The sequence below is a fragment of the Pan paniscus genome, chromosome 3 (assembly GCF_029289425.2).
Source record: "Pan paniscus chromosome 3, NHGRI_mPanPan1-v2.0_pri, whole genome shotgun sequence".
NCBI lineage: Eukaryota > Metazoa > Chordata > Mammalia > Primates > Hominidae > Pan > Pan paniscus.
The window spans coordinates 46594289-46612054 of NC_073252.2; the positions used below are offsets into that span (position 1 = coordinate 46594289).

Sequence of the window (17766 nt, forward strand, 5' to 3'; positions counted from 1 at the left end):
AGTAGTAAAGAATGGGTTTTGGGGGGTGTATTTTTTTAAATCTTGTAGGGGACAAGTAGTCTATTCCAGCAGGTAGATACTAATCTTTCTTTTCATTCTAAGTTTATACTCTAAAGTTTTATTTTGTCAGACTTTTTCACAGGGTACCTTTAGTGGTTGCCAATCTGGGCATGTCTGAACAACTGGGTTATAAAACTGTATCAGGTTCCTGTATGTCCACTGGTTTTAGCCGAGCAGTACAAACACACAGGTAAGATTCAACTGCTTTCTCACAAAACTTCTATTCATCTTTGAAATTAATTTTCTTATTTCTCAAACAACAGCAGAATAAAAATTCAAGGGAAAATTAATCCATTACTCAAGTAAACTAGGCTGTTTTTACCTTCCTCATACTCCTGTTACTGCTTGTCTACTTACAAGATACAAAAAAGGTAGTGGTTAGTCCAGGCATGGTGGCTCACACCTGCAAATCCCAGCACTTCGGGAGGCTGAGGCAGGAGGATCACTTGAGCTGAGGAGTTGGAGACTAGCCTGGGCAACACAGCAAAACCCCATCTCTACAAAAGAAATTTTAAAAAAATAGTACTGGGAGGAGCTTGTTGCATATCCTGTAAAGTTTAGCATATCTATTCTAGGTTAGAATAAGTATATAGCCTAAAAATTATAATTTTCTAAGGCAATGGTTCGGATTAAAGGCGTGAAATTAGATATTTGTAAAAATCAGACTTTAGCCAAGACTCACTCATACTATAGGCTGCTTATATATAACTTTCTTTGTGGCCATTAAGGAAGTAATGTCAAAAACAGCAACACTGGTACTATAGGATACCTACTAGAGTGTAAACTTTGAGAATAAGGGGTTAGATTTTACTTACTTTTGTGTCCCCACAGTGCCAGCAGTTTAAAAACTGAATACCGTATTTCATTGATTCTGAGGTGCACATTTTCCTTTTTTTTTTTTTTTTTTCTTTTAAAGACAGAGTTTCACTCTTGTTGTCCAGGCCGGGGTGTAATGGCATGATTTCAGCTCACTGCAACCTGTCCTTCCTGGGTTCAAGTGATTCTCCTGCTTCAGCCTCCTGAGTAGCTGGGATTACAGGCATGTACCACCATGCCCGGCTAATTTTGTATTTTTTTTAGTAGAGACGGGGTTTCTCCATGTTGGTCAGGCTGGTCTCAAACTCCCGACCTCAGGTGATCCGCCTGCCTCGGCCTCCCAAAGTGTTGGGATTACAGGCGTGAGCCACCGTGCCCGGCAAGATGCACATTTTTCATATTTATCTCTGACATTGGGATGTCCTACAAGTCATGCCTTCTTAGAATTACTTTCTTCATTATTTTATGGATCATAAAATAATGATGTCTCTTTCAAGTAAAGGTAACTTGAATTCAGTAAAATATTTTAAAAATTGACTCCAGTTCCCATTGCCAATAGAGACTTTTTTTCCTTCCTTCAATTTTTATCTATTTTTATGCAATCTTCCCCCATCCCCCGCCCATCCTCGCCTTTTTGGGAGACCTGGCAATAGTACTTAGGAGGCTAAAAAGTTTGCTAATGTGAAGATCAATGAAGTAGGTTTTGTGGTTGGTTTTTCTCTATACACATAGATTGACAAAATTATGGTTCCTACAAAACCAGTAAAAAGACTCTTCTATTGCTCCTTGACAATGAAGAAGTTTTTCACCTTATCATTAAAATGAGTTTTGTGTATTTGCCTGAGGAAATGGTAATTTTTTACAGCTCTAAATTTTTTGAAGAAGATGGATCCTTAAAGGAGGTACATAAGATAAATGAAATGTATGCTTCATTACAAGAGGAATTAAAGGTAAGTTAACATATCAAACACGTCAGCCACTTCTAGATAGAGTTCATATCAAGTTAATGACTGACATTTTTTAGGATAACCGGACATCTTGATTAGATTTATACAGTTATGAGTTGCTTAATGAAGGCTATATACCTTCTGAGAAATGTGTCATTAGGCAGTTTTATCATTGTGCAAACATATACTTACACAAACCTATATGTATTTTTACTTTTTAGTTTTCATAGGGAAAACCAAATGTCCCCAAATTATTATTGAATATCAGTCATTTCCCCTATTTGATCTGTAATGCCAATATCAAGTGCTATATATCAGCTTTCTATATGTGCTCCATTATAATCTTGTGAGACCCCATCATAGATGCTGTCCCTTGTTGAAAGAGATGTCATTATTCCTTTAGCTTCATTGACTGAGTTGTATTTCTTTAGCTGTAGTTAACAAAGATTGCAATCTCAGTGGCTTACAACAACCATGGTTTAGTCTTGCTCACATTTTATCTTGGCTGTAGCTCTACTCCTTTTCTGAATGTCATCTTCATCCAGGATCCAGGCTGAAGGAGCAGCCCTTATTTGGGACATGTTCTCATGGCATAAGGCAAAGAGCAAGAAAGCTAGTGGAGCCAGGCGCAGTGGCTCACGCCTGTAATCCCAGCACTTTGGGAGGCCGAGGCGGGCGGATCACGAGGTCAGGAGATCGAGACCATCCTGGCTAACACAATGAAACCCCGTCTCTACTAAAAATACAAAAAAAATTAGCCGGGCATGGTGGTGGGCGCCTGTAGTCCCAGCTACTCGGGTGGCTGAGGCAGGAGAATGGCGTGAACCCAGGAGATGGAGCTTGCAGTGAGCCGAGATCGTGCCACTGCACTCCAGCCTGGGCAACAGAACGAGACTCCGTCTCAAAAAAAAAAAAAACTAGTGGAAATTCACAACAGCTCTTAAAACTTTGCTTAAAATGGCCATGTCACTTCTACTCACATTTCACTGGCCTGAACACATCACATGGTAATAGGCAGGGATATATAATCCTTCTTACAGAATAGAGGGAAGTATATTTGGGAACAGTATACTTCCCTCTACTTCATGTGTCAGTTCTTCTTCATGTGTCAGTTCAGGTCCTTTTAGAACTAGATGTCAAGATGGGATTATAAGTGCAGGAGATTTATTGGGCCTGAGAAGGATAAAGAAGAGGAAGAAAGAACAGGCAGGAAGAGCCTTCAGACAACACTGCAAGTCTGACCCCTGAGAAAGGAGAGGGGGATAAGAAGACAAGTGGTTAGGAAGAGTCTCCAGACTGCAGTGCCATTTTAAGAACGTTCCACTAGGCTGATAGGGAGTCTTTGAGCAAAGTTGCCCGAAAATTGTTCTATAGGCATGGACTTGCACTAATACCTGCAGTGTGCTTAGTCATTGGCTAGGAACAGCCCAGGGGAAGTGTGGCTTAACACAGTGGTAGGTCCAAAGCTGGGGCTGTTAAGTCAACTATGCTTCCCCCAGTTGGAGATCTTACTAAGGAGTATATTTCCATGGCCACCATACTCATCAGTAGAGCACACTAACAGAAAAGCAGTTAAAATAAATATTTTGATTCATATTACACTACTTTTTCATATGAAACAGGAATTTTAGATGGTAAAAACATCCAGAATATCACCATCTTATTTTTTAGAGACAGTGTCTTGCTCTATTACCCAGGCTGGAGAGCAATGGCATGATCTCAGCTCACTACAACCATCACCTCTTGGGCTCAAGTGATGCTCCTCTCTCAGCCTCCAGAGTAGCTGAAACCACAGATGTGCACACTACACCCAGCTAATTTTTTGTATTTTGTGTAGAGACAGGATTTCACCATGTTGCCAGGCTGGTCTCCATCCCCTGCGCTCAAGCAATCCACCTTCCTTGGCCTCCCAAAGTACTGGGATTACAGGTGTGAGCCACCACATCCAGCCTGGAATCTCACCATTTTAACATAACTATTTTCACTCTGCCATTTGCTCCAGTTTTTCCTTAATATATGTATACTTTGATATAGTCAATAGTCATGGTGACATAAATTTGTCATATGATTTTTAAAAAACTTGGTACATAAAACATTGTTTCTGTTGCTACATATTCTTTAGTTGTTTTTTGTTTCTTCTTTTTTTTTTTTTTTTTTTTTTTTGAGACGGAGTCTCACTGTGTCGCCTGGACTGGAGTGCAATGGCATGATCTTGGCTCACTGTAACCTCCGCCTCCCTGGTTCAAGAGATTCTCTTGTCTCAGCCTCCCAAGTAGCTGAGATTACACGCACCCACCACTACGCCAGGCTAATTTTTGTATTTTAAGTAGAGACAGGGTTTCGCCATGTTGGCCAGGTTGGTCTCGAACCCAAGACCTCAGGTTATCTACCTGCCTCAGCCTCCCAAAGTGCTGGGATCACAGGTGTGAGCCACCTTGCCCAGCCTCTTTATTTTTAATGGCAGTATATTTCATAGAGAATGTTATGGAAAAATACCAACTTGGGCTAAAATAGGGAATGTAGAGGTATATCATAAGAACTGTAGGCAGAAAGCAGCTGAACTTTAGGAAGGAATTGGAACCAGGAGCTAGAATGCCATAGAACTTTCTGTGTCTGCACATTGCTATCCTTCCAGACCTTTTTGTTTCTTCATCCACTGGCAGGCCAGAAAACAGCCAACCCACAGCTCCTGCATTTAGATCTCTTCTAGAGCATAAGATCTGCCAATTGGCTATGTTAATACCTCCAGATTGCCAGGCAAGAATCTCATTGGTTCTGTTTGGGTCAGCTCTGGTGAAAGGTGGGTACAGGGGTAACTGGCAAACTCTTATGTCAGGGCAAAAAAAGTTTGTAAAAAGTAGGCTTGGCAGACATCCTAAAAAGTGTCCACTAAAACTGGCAAAACAACTATTACCCTACAGTTGGAAATTAGTTGCTTTTTTTTACTAATTAGTTGTTCTCCCCTCCCCCAGTTGTTTTATGTTATACTAAGAAACATCATCTTATATTTTTGTTGTTATTCAGATATATTCCCAAATGGAATTATGGCATCAAAAGTTATTGGTATTCACACTTTTAAAACTAAAGACACACAGAAGTGATCTGCTTTTCAAAAGTAGTTTCTCTTACAGGAAAAAATCTTCAACAGTATCCTTTCGTAATAGTAAGATAGTCACTTTGTTTCACTTACTGTGAGTTTCTTAGTGTTAAATTTATGCAGTAACTCTGCATCTGTATTTTTTTTGTTTCAGTTTTTTTGTTTGTTTTTGTTTGAGACAGGGTCTCACTCTGTCGCCCAGGCTGGAGTGCAGTGGTGCAATTTTGGCTCACTGCAACCTCTGCTTCCTGGGTTCAAGCGATTCACCTGCCTCAGTCTCCTGAGTAGCTGGGACTACAGGCATGCATCACCACACCTGGATAATTTTTTATATTTTTAGTAGAGACAGGGTTTCACCATGTTGCCCAGGCTGGTCTCGAACTCCTGAGCTCAGGTAGTCTACCCGCCTCAGCCTCCCAAAGTGCTGGGATTACAGGCGTGAGCCACCGCAGCTGGCCCATGAGTTAATATTTCAGTTTATTTCTGTATATTTTCAGCAAACTAACTGGCATGATAAAAACTGTATAAATGAGAAGTTACATGTGAAAAAGCATTTTACAACCTATAAGGCTTATTTATAACCTACAAGTGCTTGTTACTGAGATCCTCCAGAAAATAAATAAAATTTATATAAAAGGCAAATAGTTTTGGGTATTATATACCACCAATGATTTTATATTATTTGTGAATCTAGACTGTATTAGTACACAGCTTGAAATATTACCTATGCCCTTAAATTACTTTATTTTGCAGAGTATATGCAAAAAAGTGGAAGACAGTGAACAAGCAGTAGATAAACTAGTAAAGGATGTAAACAGATTAAAACGAGAAATTGAGAAAAGGAGAGGAGCACAGATTCAGGCAGCAAGTAAGTAAACAACACATCTCTACTTTCTGTGCTAAAAATTTTTATTTATTTATTTATTTTTGAGACGGAGTCTCGCTCTGTCGCCTAGGTTGGAGTGCAAAGGTGTGATCTCAGCTTACTGCAACCTCTGCCTCCTGGGGTCAAGCGATTCTCCTGCCTCAGCCTCCTGAAACGCTGGGATTCCAGGTGCCTGCCACCATGCCTGGCTAATTTTTTTTGTATTTTTAATAGAGACAGGGTTTCACCATGTTGGCCAGGCTGGTCCTGAACTTCTGACCTCAAGTGATCCACCCGCCTCAGCCTCCCAAAGTGCTGGGATTATAGGTGTGAGCCACTGCGCTCGGCCCTTACTGTGCTTTTAAAGAACATAATACTATGGTAGCTATATTGCTGACATGAAAGAACACAACTTTAATTTTGTCTTAGAATACTGTGGCATATAAATTAGAATTCAGAACTATGTATGTTATCCTCACTTTAGATAATACAACTGTTAAAATCTTTTTGACTTAATTTTACTTACAAATAGTTAATTATAAAAGCTTTGTAGAAGAAATGTTATATGTTGAACTGTTATTCTATTTTGTTTAGGAGAGAAGAACATCCAAAAAGACCCTCAGGAGAACATTTTTCTTTGTCAGGCATTACGGACCTTTTTTCCAAATTCTGAATTTCTTCATTCATGTGTTATGTCTTTAAAAAATAGACATGTTTCTAAAAGTAGCTGTAACTACAACCACCATCTCGATGTAGTAGACAATCTGACCTTAATGGTAGAACACACTGACATTCCTGAAGCTAGTCCAGCTAGTACACCACAAATCATTAAGCATAAAGCCTTAGACTTAGATGACAGATGGCAATTCAAGAGATCTCGGTTGTTAGATACACAAGACAAACGATCTAAAGCAGATACTGGTAGTAGTAACCAAGATAAAGCATCCAAAATGAGCAGCCCAGAAACAGATGAAGAAATTGAAAAGATGAAGGGTTTTGGTGAATATTCACAGTCTCCTACATTTTGATCCTTTTAACCTTACAAGGAGATTTTTTTATTTGGCTGATGGGTAAAGCCAAACATTTCTATTGTTTTTACTATGTTGAGCTACTTGCAGTAAGTTCATTTGTTTGTACTATGTTCACCTGTTTGCAGTAATACACAGATAACTCTTAGTGCATTTACTTCACAAAGTACTTTTTCAAACATCAGATGCTTTTATTTCCAAACCTTTTTTTCACCTTTCACTAAGTTGTTGAGGGGAAGGCTTACACAGACACATTCTTTAGAATTGGAAAAGTGAGACCAGGCACAGTGGCTCACACCTGTAATCCCAGCACTTAGGGAAGACAAGTCAGGAGGATTGATTGAAGCCAGGAGTTAGAGACCAGCCTGGGCAACGTATTGAGACCATGTCTATTAAAAAATAAAATGGAAAAGCAAGAATAGCCTTATTTTCAAAATATGGAAAGAAATTTATATGAAAATTTATCTGAGTCATTAAAATTCTCCTTAAGTGATACTTTTTTAGAAGTACGTTATGGCTAGAGTTGCCAGATAAAATGCTGGATATCCTGCAATAAATTTGCAAAACATCATCTAAAATTTAAATTTGTCCTACATTTGTACTTGCTAAATCTGGCAGCCTTAATTATTACACAACTATAATACAACACAAACAGTAATCTCTCCCCTAGTTTAGAGTCCTTTGCATGAAATTTAGCAAATCTATCATTTTGAATACAGTACAAGCCTGGTAATCCAGTGTATTTGGGATAGGCCAGTGGAACTCAGAACTGATACATATATACATGTATGTCTATCATATTCAATGTCTATTAGGTGTAAATCATCTCTTCATGTAAAAGACACTACTGGTTTGAGGATAGACTCGTCTAGGAATATTTTGTCCTTCTGTGACAGCACCACTATCCATCCCAATGTAACATTTCTACAAAGGGAAGATATCTTAACCAGGCATACTTATATTTGCTAGTTGGAAAATCATTCTGAACAGTTTTAATTCCATTCTATTGAATGGATTATTGTATGAGCTATTTGGGGATCAGATATAAATGACAATCACACAGAACCACTTTTATTCAACATAGATAAAATGTGATGAGTGTTAACATTTTAAATAAGCAATCTGCTTAATGGACATCGGTATGAAGGGGAAGTGTCATTCTTTACCTCACTCCTGAAACACTTTTCTATCCAAAGGTTGGTTTGAGTCAGTATTGGCATCATAGAACCACTTACTGTAAAATAAGTTTATTAGTGGTAACGTGATAGAATTTATTCCCGATATCTGATGTTACAAACTTTAGGGTCCTTGAGATATGCAGGATCCTTGTATGTAACTGGCATAAACCCTGTAAAGAGATAATTAAAGTTCTTGACAAAACATAATGAGCAAAATTTCAGCTAGCTCAATTCAGTTGTTGAGGTATTCTTTCTTACCCATTATTTGAGCTCTCTTAATTGCTTTTGTGATTTCTTTCTGTTTCTTCCCACAAAGACCTGTAAAATAAAAAGCTTTCTTATTCATAAAAAATGTCAATATTTAAAGTTTGCAATTTTTTTTTTGAGATGGAGTCTCCCTGTGTCACCCAGGCTGGAGTACAGTGGCGCTCTCTCGCCTCACCGCAACCTCCGCCACCCAGGCTCAATCGATTATCTTGCCTCAGCCTCCTTAGTAACTGGAATTACAGGCATGCACCGCCACACCCGGATAATTTTTTTGTATTTGTAGTAGAAACGGGGTTTCACCATATTGGCCAGGCTGGTCCTGAACTCCTGGCCTCAGGTGATCTGCCCACCTCAGCCTCCCAAAGTGCTGGGATTACAGGTGTGAGCCACCATGCCCAGCCTCAACAAGTTTTTAAGTCAAGGATTGGTAAATCATTTTTGTCAAGGGCCAGAATAATAATATTCTAGGTTTTGTGGGCCATACAGTCTCCATCACTGCCACTCAACTCTGCTGTTGTAGCTCGAAAACAACCATATGGCACTATATAAACAAAACTACAAAAACAAGTGGGGTTGGGTGCAGTGGCTCACACCTGTAATCCCAGCACTTTGGGAGGCCTAGGCAGGTGGATCACCTGAGGTCAGGAATTCAAGACCAGCCTGGCCAACATGGAGAAACCCCATCTCTAAAAATACAAAAATTAGCCAGGCGTGGTGGTGCATGCCTGTAATCCCAGCTATTCGGAAGGCTGAGGCATGAGAATCACTTGAACCCAGGAGGCAGAGGTTGCAGTGAGCCGAGATTGTGCCACAGCACTCCAGCCTGGGTGACAGTGAGATTCCATCTCAAAAAAAAAAAAAAAAAGTGGCATTTGTATATGATGAACCTAATCAAGATAAAAAGGGAGCAGGTCGAATTTGGCCTACGGGCCATAGTTTGCTGACACCAAGTTTAAGTATCAATCTAGGAATGATTATAGTATATTCCAAAACATCAACAACAGTTTTTTAAAGCCCAATTTTTCTATATAGTTAACTCTGCATAAGACAGCAAAATAATAATCCTCTTGGCCTAAGAGACTTTTTCATAGTAACTAGCTCTAGTCCCTGTAGTATCTGATCTAGTAGTAATTTATAGCACAATTTGAAAATTTGAGTTTTCTTAAATGATAGAAATAGATTGATATAATTCGTATCTACATTTATATTCCCATAATAAAAAAGAAAATACCTGTAATGTGCCTTCCATAAATGCATCCAGTAAATGGAGAAACAAACTGGGACAAAAGCTGTTTTGGAGTTTTATGTGGAGGGGAAAAAAAAGTATCTGTTATTTATTTCTGAATGTGTAAATTTCAAAAAACAACCTTCAAGTTATATAAAGCTTTACTAAATTTCAGACACATTTCATAAAATATAAGAAAAAAATATTGTTATCCTCCTATTACCTTTTAAATATTTTCTATCCAGTGTGTCAAGTCTATATATAATTAAACAGCAGATTAATCAGCATATTCATTCAATGGTAAATCTGTTTTCTTGACTTCCACAGATACCTTTCTAAAATATTGCTTGAAACAAGCTACTAAAAAATTTCATCTATCCTGACAAGCTATCACATTACCCTCTGATAATCATTAAGATAAATTATCAGAGGGTAATGAGATTTTCAAGAGGTACAAGTACACCAGGCATTTGCTATAATTTATGTTTTATTTAAATACTTCTTTAGAACCTTTCTAGGTGCTAGTCATTATTCTTGGCACTTTGCATAATCTTCCTAGTATGTGTGTTTTTGTAATTTCTTGGTTCTTCCTCAAAGGCAGCTATCACTTTATACTATTGTCAATATACGGAATTCTTTTTTTTTTTTTTTTTTGACAGAGTTTTACTCTTGTCACCCAGGCTGGAGTGCAATGGCATGATCTCAGCTCACTGCAACTTCCGCCTCCTGGGTTCAAGCAAATCTCCTGCCTCAGCCTCCCAAGTAGCTGGGATTACAGGCATGCACCACCACACTCAGCTAATTTTTGTATTTTTAATAGAGACGGGGTTTCACCACGTTGGCCAGGCTGGTCTCAAACTCCTGACCTCAGGTGATCGGCCCGCCTTGGCCTCCCAAAGTGCTGGGATTACAGGCGTGAGCCACCACACCCAGCCAACATACAGAATTCTAGCGCTATTCACTTGCCCCAAATTTGCAACTTCTAACTTGCTGAGAGTTAGACAAGAGATAAGTAATATGTGAATCAGTGATATGGGTGGTGAGATAAAGAGATCAGCTTCACCAGATGAGCTTTTTCCAAAGTTCTGACCCTCACCAATTGAGAATTACTGCCACAGGGAGCTATTAAGATGTTTGGGGTAGTGAAAAAAACAGAGTGGAAATAACAGTAAGTGGGGGAAAGCCAAGGTGCTTTTACTTGAATAAAGCAGAGATAAGCTTATACATAGAATTATAACCAAATTTGAAATTATGAAGTTGCTAAAACAGTTACCTCTACAAAAGCCTGCTATAAACTGACTTGATTCTCTTTAAGCAGATCTATCAGAAGCAAAACCCTAAAATATAGTGAAGTAAAACCAGATCTCACCTGTACATTCTTATAATCTACATGCTTTCCACACAAGATACATTTCTTAAGAGGTTCTTTATAAGGATTTTCCATTGAAATGGGCTAAGGAAAAAAACGAAAAGTCTGATAATAGGATGTGTTAATTCTGAATTTTAAAAGGTTACTATTCTACATTCAAATCCATTCAAAGGATTAGTTATACCTTTCTTACTGTGTACATATTTTGTATAAGCACTTTATTTTGTTTTAGTTTAGCCTACAAATTAACGCACGGGAAGATTCTGGAATAAAGTACAATCTTCATAGGATAAAATTTTATGGCAGAACAAAAATGATGTCTGATAAGAAAGTGTTCCAATGCTTTGCTCAGATTGTAGATAATGAAAAAATTTTTAGATTTAAGGAAACTTACAACACAATAGATAACATATGCCATTCTTAAATGAGTACAATCCCTAATTTATCCATCCCCATGTCTCTATCAAGTATTTTATCACTTTTTATACACAGATAATGGCCCATGACTTACTGTAATAAAAGGTTCTTTGACTTTATCACCCCAGGCTACTATATAAGTTTGTATCAGTCTTTTTGGCTTTTCTGTTACCACCACTGCCTCTAATGCTTTTGTCACAGTGCCTCCTTCCTACAGTCAGTATGGCTGTCTCCAGGATAGAGGTTCTTAATCTAGAAATGGCTTTGAAGCCCATGACTCCCTGTAATCGTATGCAAAACTTCAAATGAATGGGACTGTGTGCCTTTTTCTGTGGAGAGGGTCAATAACTTTGATTAGAGACAAAGTGGGATTTATGAACTAAAAAAGAAATAATGTCCCTTTACTTTCTTAAAGTATGGTGCATGGATTAGATTACCAAGACAGATGCTCAGAGAAACTAGACAAGTTCTTTTGTTTTTTCCAATTCCTCAAACTTTCCAATTTACATTCAGCTTACGTAACTACTCTTCAGCTCTGTGCCAAGTGCTTTGTATGGTCTAATTAGTGTCAAAATACCTTTGCATGTAGTAAGAACCTGTGCTTTCAGAAAGTCCATGTTAATACTATAGACAACCTATAGCTAAGCTTTGTACAGTCTCTTTTCAGTTATCTAAAATTCTCCTCACCCAGACTACCTTTTAAAATTCCCATATCATTTGCTTACAAAGGGCTATGTAAAAAAAAAAAAACAATTCCCAAATCACATATCCTTAAATTTAAGATCTAGGAAGAAAAATATGGTATTATAGCAGCTTTGCTTCTAATCTAGGAATTCCCCTACTTCAAAACTCAGCTGACTACATGACTACAATCAATTCATCATCATTTCTGAACTCAGAGTAATTATCAAATTGTTTTGTCCTACGGCAGAACTCTATTCAAGTAGCTAAAATAAAAGATGTTAGAGTCTAATACCAGATCTCGTTTTAAAAAGAAAAACATTTTGGTCATATTTGCAAAGGCCTTACTAATAGAAAAAAAAATTCTTACCAGGTCCTCATTGCTGGATACCTGTTGTGAACAACCTCTTCTCCAAAGCACTGCGATTAAACAGAAACAGCAATTAACCATTTCTTTTTCTTAGCTGAATAGCTAAAGATTTTTGTTTTTATGGAGACAGGATGAATTAAGGGACACGGTATTAAAGAAAGGTTTTGTATTATATTCAGAATGGTTAAAAACTTTTGTATTTGGGACAGAGTAAGACTCAACATGGGTGTGCTTTCCAGGGCTTAGGGGGAAAAGAACATATTTTCCCGCCCATACCTGCTCTTTCTGACATTTATTTTCCCTTCATTCCATGGTTAGAGAAAATTCTTAATGCAAATTCTTATAGGAGAAGCAACAGAAAGGCACTGTCATACCAAAAAGAAAGTAACAGACCCGTCCCAGAAAGAATTTATAGAGAAGCACAGAGAAGATAAAATTGCAAAAATTATGCAATTTTGTTCTGTTTGGGGACCTTAGACATCTGGAATTTGCTGCTGGGCGACTCTGGAAATGTCCCTTCCTCACTAAGATTATCCAGAGATCTTAGGAAAGTCTCTGCTTTTTAAGAACCACTCCAACTTCCTCATACGTTTAAATACTTTAAAGGAGTGGATTAGACGACACTAAAACAGTCAAAGGCAATTACAGATTCCCACCCATCTTGGAGAAACTTAATCGCCTAGAAACCAGAGTCGTTTTGCTAACAGGGACGACTCCAACCATTAGGACTAAGGTTAATGCCTGCAACGCTACAATGGAGCATAGGATATGGAGACTTTACCCGTGTGAGTCCCGGGATGTGTAAGGCTGACAGCAGCCGTTACCAAGTGTGTCAACTTCTTCCTCCCTAGACCACCGCAAACAGCAACCACAGCGGCCATGGTTCCGCGTTTCTTCCACTTCCTTTCATTCCAAATCGTTCCGAAAGGCCCCTTCCGCTGCTCTTCCCCTGTGGGCTCGAGCACCCCGTTCAAAGGTTCCGCAGGAGAACGCTGAGGACCCGCGAGAGTAGGTGAGGTTTTTCAATACGCATGCGCAGCACCTTTCTGTTCGTGCCCTCGCTACGCGGCAGGTCACGTGAGGCTTATGATTGGACAGGGTAGAAGTTTATGCGTGCTTCCGGTCCGCGAGCCCTGAGAGCTAACTTGGGGTCTTTTCCCAAGGTGGATGTAGAAGCGGGCTCCGGCGTCCCACTCTCCCTTCCATATGGGCTTAGCGTCTGGGTCACTGAGAACGACGTCTGAATAGGGCCCTGGGTCCTTGCCATGGATGAATGTGGTTCCCGCATCCGCCGGCGGGTGTCTCTCCCCAAAAGGAACCGTCCAAGCCTGGGGTGTATTTTTGGCGCTCCCACCGCGGCCGAGCTCGAGCCCGGAGATGAGGGGAAAGAGGAGGAGGAAATGGTGGCTGAGAACAGGAGGCGGAAAACCGCGGGCGTACTGCCGGTTGAGGTACAGCCCCTTCTACTCTCAGATTCCCCGGAATGTCTCGTCCTTGGAGGTGGTGATACAAACCCGGACCTCCTACGTCACGTGCCCACTGACAGAGGGGTGGGAGACCAGGTACGGAGGACTTGGAACTTGAAACTGCAAACTTTTGGCATCCTTCCCAGATGCAAAGAGTTGACCAGTTTTATCGCCTTCGTTTACTTCTCTCGTCTTCGTTACCACTGTTAATCGGCATTTAGGAGGTATTGATTGCCTTGTTATTTACATTTCTATATAAATATGAAATGTAAACCCCGAGACAGAAAAGTTGTACACGCAGCAGTTAAGTGGCATGACTGAGACACAAATTTAGGCTTCCAGATAACTGCAGCTCCTACTGTACAAATAAAATCTGCTGTTTATTGAAGACCCGTTATGTTAAGCTAGTTATATTATCTAGATTTTACGACTGTAATCAGGCCCTGAAAAGTTGAGATAATACAGTTCTTGCTCCAAATCCTGTTGTCTTAATCACTTTACTATATTGCTGCCTCCAGGTTTGTGTGTCTTCTGTGTAGCAGACCACTCCAAGTCAGTATTCAGTTTCTCAGTCTCAATTCCAAATTCCTAGGAACTCCTTGGAGTGTCTAGTGGTACAACCATGTTTCTGTTAGAGGCCAGTCACTGTAGATTGTAGTCTGGGAGGGAAGCGCTGCAGTTATCAGAAACTTCGAATGCGCTGACATTTCGGTAGACGTCTACCAGTCTTCCTGCTGTTTTAGTACAGCTTTAAGAATTACAATCTGGCCGTGTGCGGTGGCTCATGCCTATAATCCCAGTGCTTTAGGAGGCAGAGATGGGAGGATCACTTAAGCCCAGAAGTTCGCGTTCAAAACCAGCCTAGGCAACAGAGACCCAGTCTCTACAAAAAAAAATAATAATAATAATTTTTTTTTTTTAATTAGCCGGGTGTGGTGGCCTGCACCTGTAGTCCTAGCTACTTGGGAGGCTGAGGCAGGAGGATCGCTTGAGCCCAGGATGTCAAGACTGCAGTGAGCTGTGATCGTGCAGTGGCTGGAGCCACTGTGCCTCCAGCCTGGGTGACAGAGCCAGACCCTGTCTCAAAAATTAGAATCTCAGTATCATCGTAACACTCCTGAACCTGCTGTTTAGGCAAGTAATTTAACCTCTTTGGGCCTCCATTTTTTCAGCTGTAAGATATCTATTTACATATAGGTCTGTGATCCATATGTGACCATATAATTATATACTTGGTACAGCCCTAGGCTGAAGTGTTTTTTGGGGGTTTTGTTTGTTTGTTTGTTTTGTTTTTTTTGAGACAGAGTCCCACTCTGTTGCCCAGGTTGGAGTGCAATGGCGCGATCTGGGCTTACCGCAACCTCCACTTCCCAGCTTCAAGCAATTCTCCTGCCTGAGCCTCCGAGTAGCTGGGATTACAGGAGCGTGCCACTATGCCCGGCTAATTTTTGTATTTTCTGTAGACACGGGGTTTGACCATGTTGGCCAGGCTGGTGAAGCTTTTATTCTTAATGAAACTGGAATTGACCATAAGCGTTTTTGTTCTCTTTGCAGCCTAATGACAGTGAAGTGGACATGTTTGGTGACTATGATAGCTTTACTGAAAACTCCTTTATAGCTCAAGTTGACGACCTGGAACAAAAATATATGCAACTCCCTGAACATAGGAAACATGCTACAGACTTTGCCACTGAAAATCTTTGCTCGGAAAGTATCAAAAACAAACTCAGCATTACTACCATAGGCAACCTTACTGAATTACAAACTGATAAGCACACAGAGAACCAGAGTGGATATGAAGGTGTCACTATTGAACCTGGAGCTGATCTTTTGTATGATGTACCTTCGTCACAGGCTATATACTTTGAAAATTTGCAGAACTCTTCAAATGATTTGGGTGATCATTCTATGAAAGAAAGGGATTGGAAGTCATCCTCTCACAACACTGTGAATGAGGAACCGCCCCATAATTGCATAGAGCAACCCCAGCAAAATGATGAGTCCTCTTCCAAAGTCAGAACTAGTTCAGATATGAATAGGAGAAAAAGTATTAAAGATCATCTAAAAAATGCCATGACTGGAAATGCCAAGGCCCAGACACCAATATTTTCTAGAAGTAAACAGCTCAAAGACACTCTCGTATCTGAGGAAATTAATGTTGCTAAGAAAACAATTGAGTCATCATCAAATGACCTTGGTCCTTTTTATTCATTACCCAGCAAAGTGAGAGACCTTTATGCCCAATTCAAGGGAATTGAAAAATTATATGGTAATGCTTTTTGCTGGAATAAAAAATTTTTTTTCCTATCATTACCATAATATTAGTGCAAGTAAATAGAAGCAAATGCTTTCATGGTCCATACTGTTTCTCATTTTGAAAACAAAATATCAGTGATCTCTCAGCCCCTTCCATTCCTACCTGTCCTGCTACCACTGAACCTCTTTCCTTCCCTCACAGTCACACTTATCAAACCAGTTATCCTTTCTGTCTGTTTCCTTACCTGACATAATTCCTCATCTATAAGAAAGGGATAATAAGTTGTTAGCAAGTCAGATTCTGGTTCAAAGACATGCCAAATTCAATGTTGGTAATGATTTTCAATTATTATATTGGTAGCTTCTAAGTAAGAACTTCAGTAAATTACCCCACTCTTAATTCTGGGTTCTGTGCTCTCATTCTCTCACTTAAGATCTGATGACAGACGTCTAAACACAGTGTTACTTTTAATGTTTACCTTACCTGACTTCTCAATAACTTACCTGATGCTATTGACTACACCCTTCTTGAAATCTTGTTTCTGGATGTCCTTACAACCACTCCTGTTTTTTGACCCCGATTGTCTAGTAGAGATCCTCAGCTTTCTTAGTTGTATTTCCTTGGCTGGCTCTGTCTTCTCTACCAAAACCTAGCTGTTGTGGTATGTCTTTGACACTCACATGTCTTGAGTGAAAGAAGTCAGTTATTAGTAATACTGTTGATTAAACCAAACATCTTTCCCCCCACACCAGCAGCCGCAGCCACCTCTCCCCACGGGTGCATCCCTGCCACCACCCAGATGCTCTGCCTTGTGCTGCCTTTCCCAAAGCTAGACATCTTTAAAGACAGCTGCAATTAAGTTTTAAGTCAGGGATGTCCAATCTTTTGGCTTCCTTGGGCCACTTTGGAAAAAGTATTGTCTTGAGCCACAATAAAATACAGTAACATGATAGCTGATGAGCCAAGAAAAAAAATTGCAAAAAAAAAATCTCATAATGTTTTAAGAAAGTTTACAAATTTGTGTTGGGCCGCATTCAAAGCCATTCTGGGCCTCATGAGGGCCGTGGGTTGGACAAACTTGTTTTAAGTGCAAAGAAGCAATAATATTAAGAAGGTATCTTGTAATGTTTTTCAAAAATCCAGGGTCCTTGCATATATTTCAGATATGTGTCATTTTAGACCAAGAAGGGACAGTTGCTGCCATACTGGAGGGTCAGCCTCATCAACCTTCCACTTCGTAAGTTTTCTGGAACTCCTGTTAGGATCTTATGAATGATATGAAAACTTGGGTTCTTGCAGAGAAGACAATCAGGTTGGAGAAGCAGAACTACAGAAAACAAAGTCTAATAAAAGACTCTACAAGAATCCAAATTGTGAGGTTCATGGCTTAAGAGCTAATGGTGTGTATTACCCTGGAAGTAGACGTTAACTTTCTTCCCTCTGTTCTTCCCTCTGTTTTTCTGCTAGCACCTTGCTTTTTGTTTAGTCTGCCAGAATGAATATCCTGAGGACAAGGCTCTATCTAACTCATCTTTTTTTTTTTTTTTTTTTTTTTTTGAGACGGAGTCTCGCTGTGTTGCCCAGGCTGGAGTGCAGTGGCTCATCTCGGCTCACTGCAAGCTCCGCCTCCTGGGTTCGTGCCATTTTCCTGCATCAGACTCCCCAGTAGCTGGGACTACAGGCGCCCGCTACCACGCCCGGCTAATTTTTTTTTTTGTATTTT

The 17766-nt window shown here is 39.8% G+C and overlaps 3 protein-coding genes across 16 annotated transcripts in view; 2 read left to right on the top strand and 1 right to left on the bottom strand.

Moving 5' to 3' along the window:
• The window catches only part of ABRAXAS1 (abraxas 1, BRCA1 A complex subunit), a 24487-nt gene extending 16144 nt beyond the window's left edge, over positions 1 to 8343 (top strand). For 2 of the 3 annotated variants that reach the window (XM_034958545.3, XM_063603763.1), the window contains 4 exons: positions 131 to 250; positions 1742 to 1826; positions 5674 to 5788; positions 6380 to 8343. In XM_034958545.3, the coding sequence (XP_034814436.1) occupies positions 131 to 250; positions 1742 to 1826; positions 5674 to 5788; positions 6380 to 6813 (754 nt within the window). In that variant the 3' untranslated portion in view covers positions 6814 to 8343. Of the gene's footprint in view, positions 1 to 130; positions 251 to 1741; positions 1827 to 5673; positions 5789 to 5876 lie in introns of all 3 variants that reach the window. The other variant, XM_063603764.1, reaches the window with a different exon arrangement.
• Positions 1 to 13333, bottom strand: part of MRPS18C (mitochondrial ribosomal protein S18C) — a 19844-nt gene extending 6511 nt beyond the window's left edge. For 3 of the 7 annotated variants that reach the window (XM_055111324.2, XM_055111325.2, XM_003832243.6), the window contains exons 1-6: positions 13102 to 13234; positions 12321 to 12370; positions 10853 to 10936; positions 9490 to 9547; positions 8250 to 8309; positions 8049 to 8161 (exon numbers count right to left, since the gene is read on the bottom strand). In XM_055111324.2, coding sequence (XP_054967299.1) covers positions 8085 to 8161; positions 8250 to 8309; positions 9490 to 9547; positions 10853 to 10936; positions 12321 to 12370; positions 13102 to 13201 — 429 coding nt within the window. In that variant the 5' untranslated portion in view covers positions 13202 to 13234 and the 3' untranslated portion in view covers positions 8049 to 8084. Of the gene's footprint in view, positions 1 to 7858; positions 8162 to 8249; positions 8310 to 9489; positions 9548 to 10852; positions 10937 to 12320; positions 12371 to 13101 lie in introns of those variants that run through there. The other 4 variants (XR_008625142.2, XR_008625140.2, XR_008625141.2 and 1 more) reach the window with 2 other exon arrangements.
• Positions 13334 to 13362: 29 nt separating this feature from the next.
• HELQ (helicase, POLQ like) overlaps positions 13363 to 17766 on the top strand; it is a 48562-nt gene continuing 44158 nt past the window's right edge. For 3 of the 6 annotated variants that reach the window (XM_034958541.3, XM_034958542.3, XM_008957632.4), the window contains exons 1-2: positions 13401 to 13882; positions 15341 to 16055. In XM_034958541.3, the coding sequence (XP_034814432.1) occupies positions 13586 to 13882; positions 15341 to 16055 (1012 nt within the window). In that variant the 5' untranslated portion in view covers positions 13401 to 13585. Of the gene's footprint in view, positions 13883 to 15340; positions 16056 to 17766 lie in introns of all 6 variants that reach the window. The other 3 variants (XM_008957631.4, XM_055111320.2, XM_003832241.5) reach the window with 2 other exon arrangements.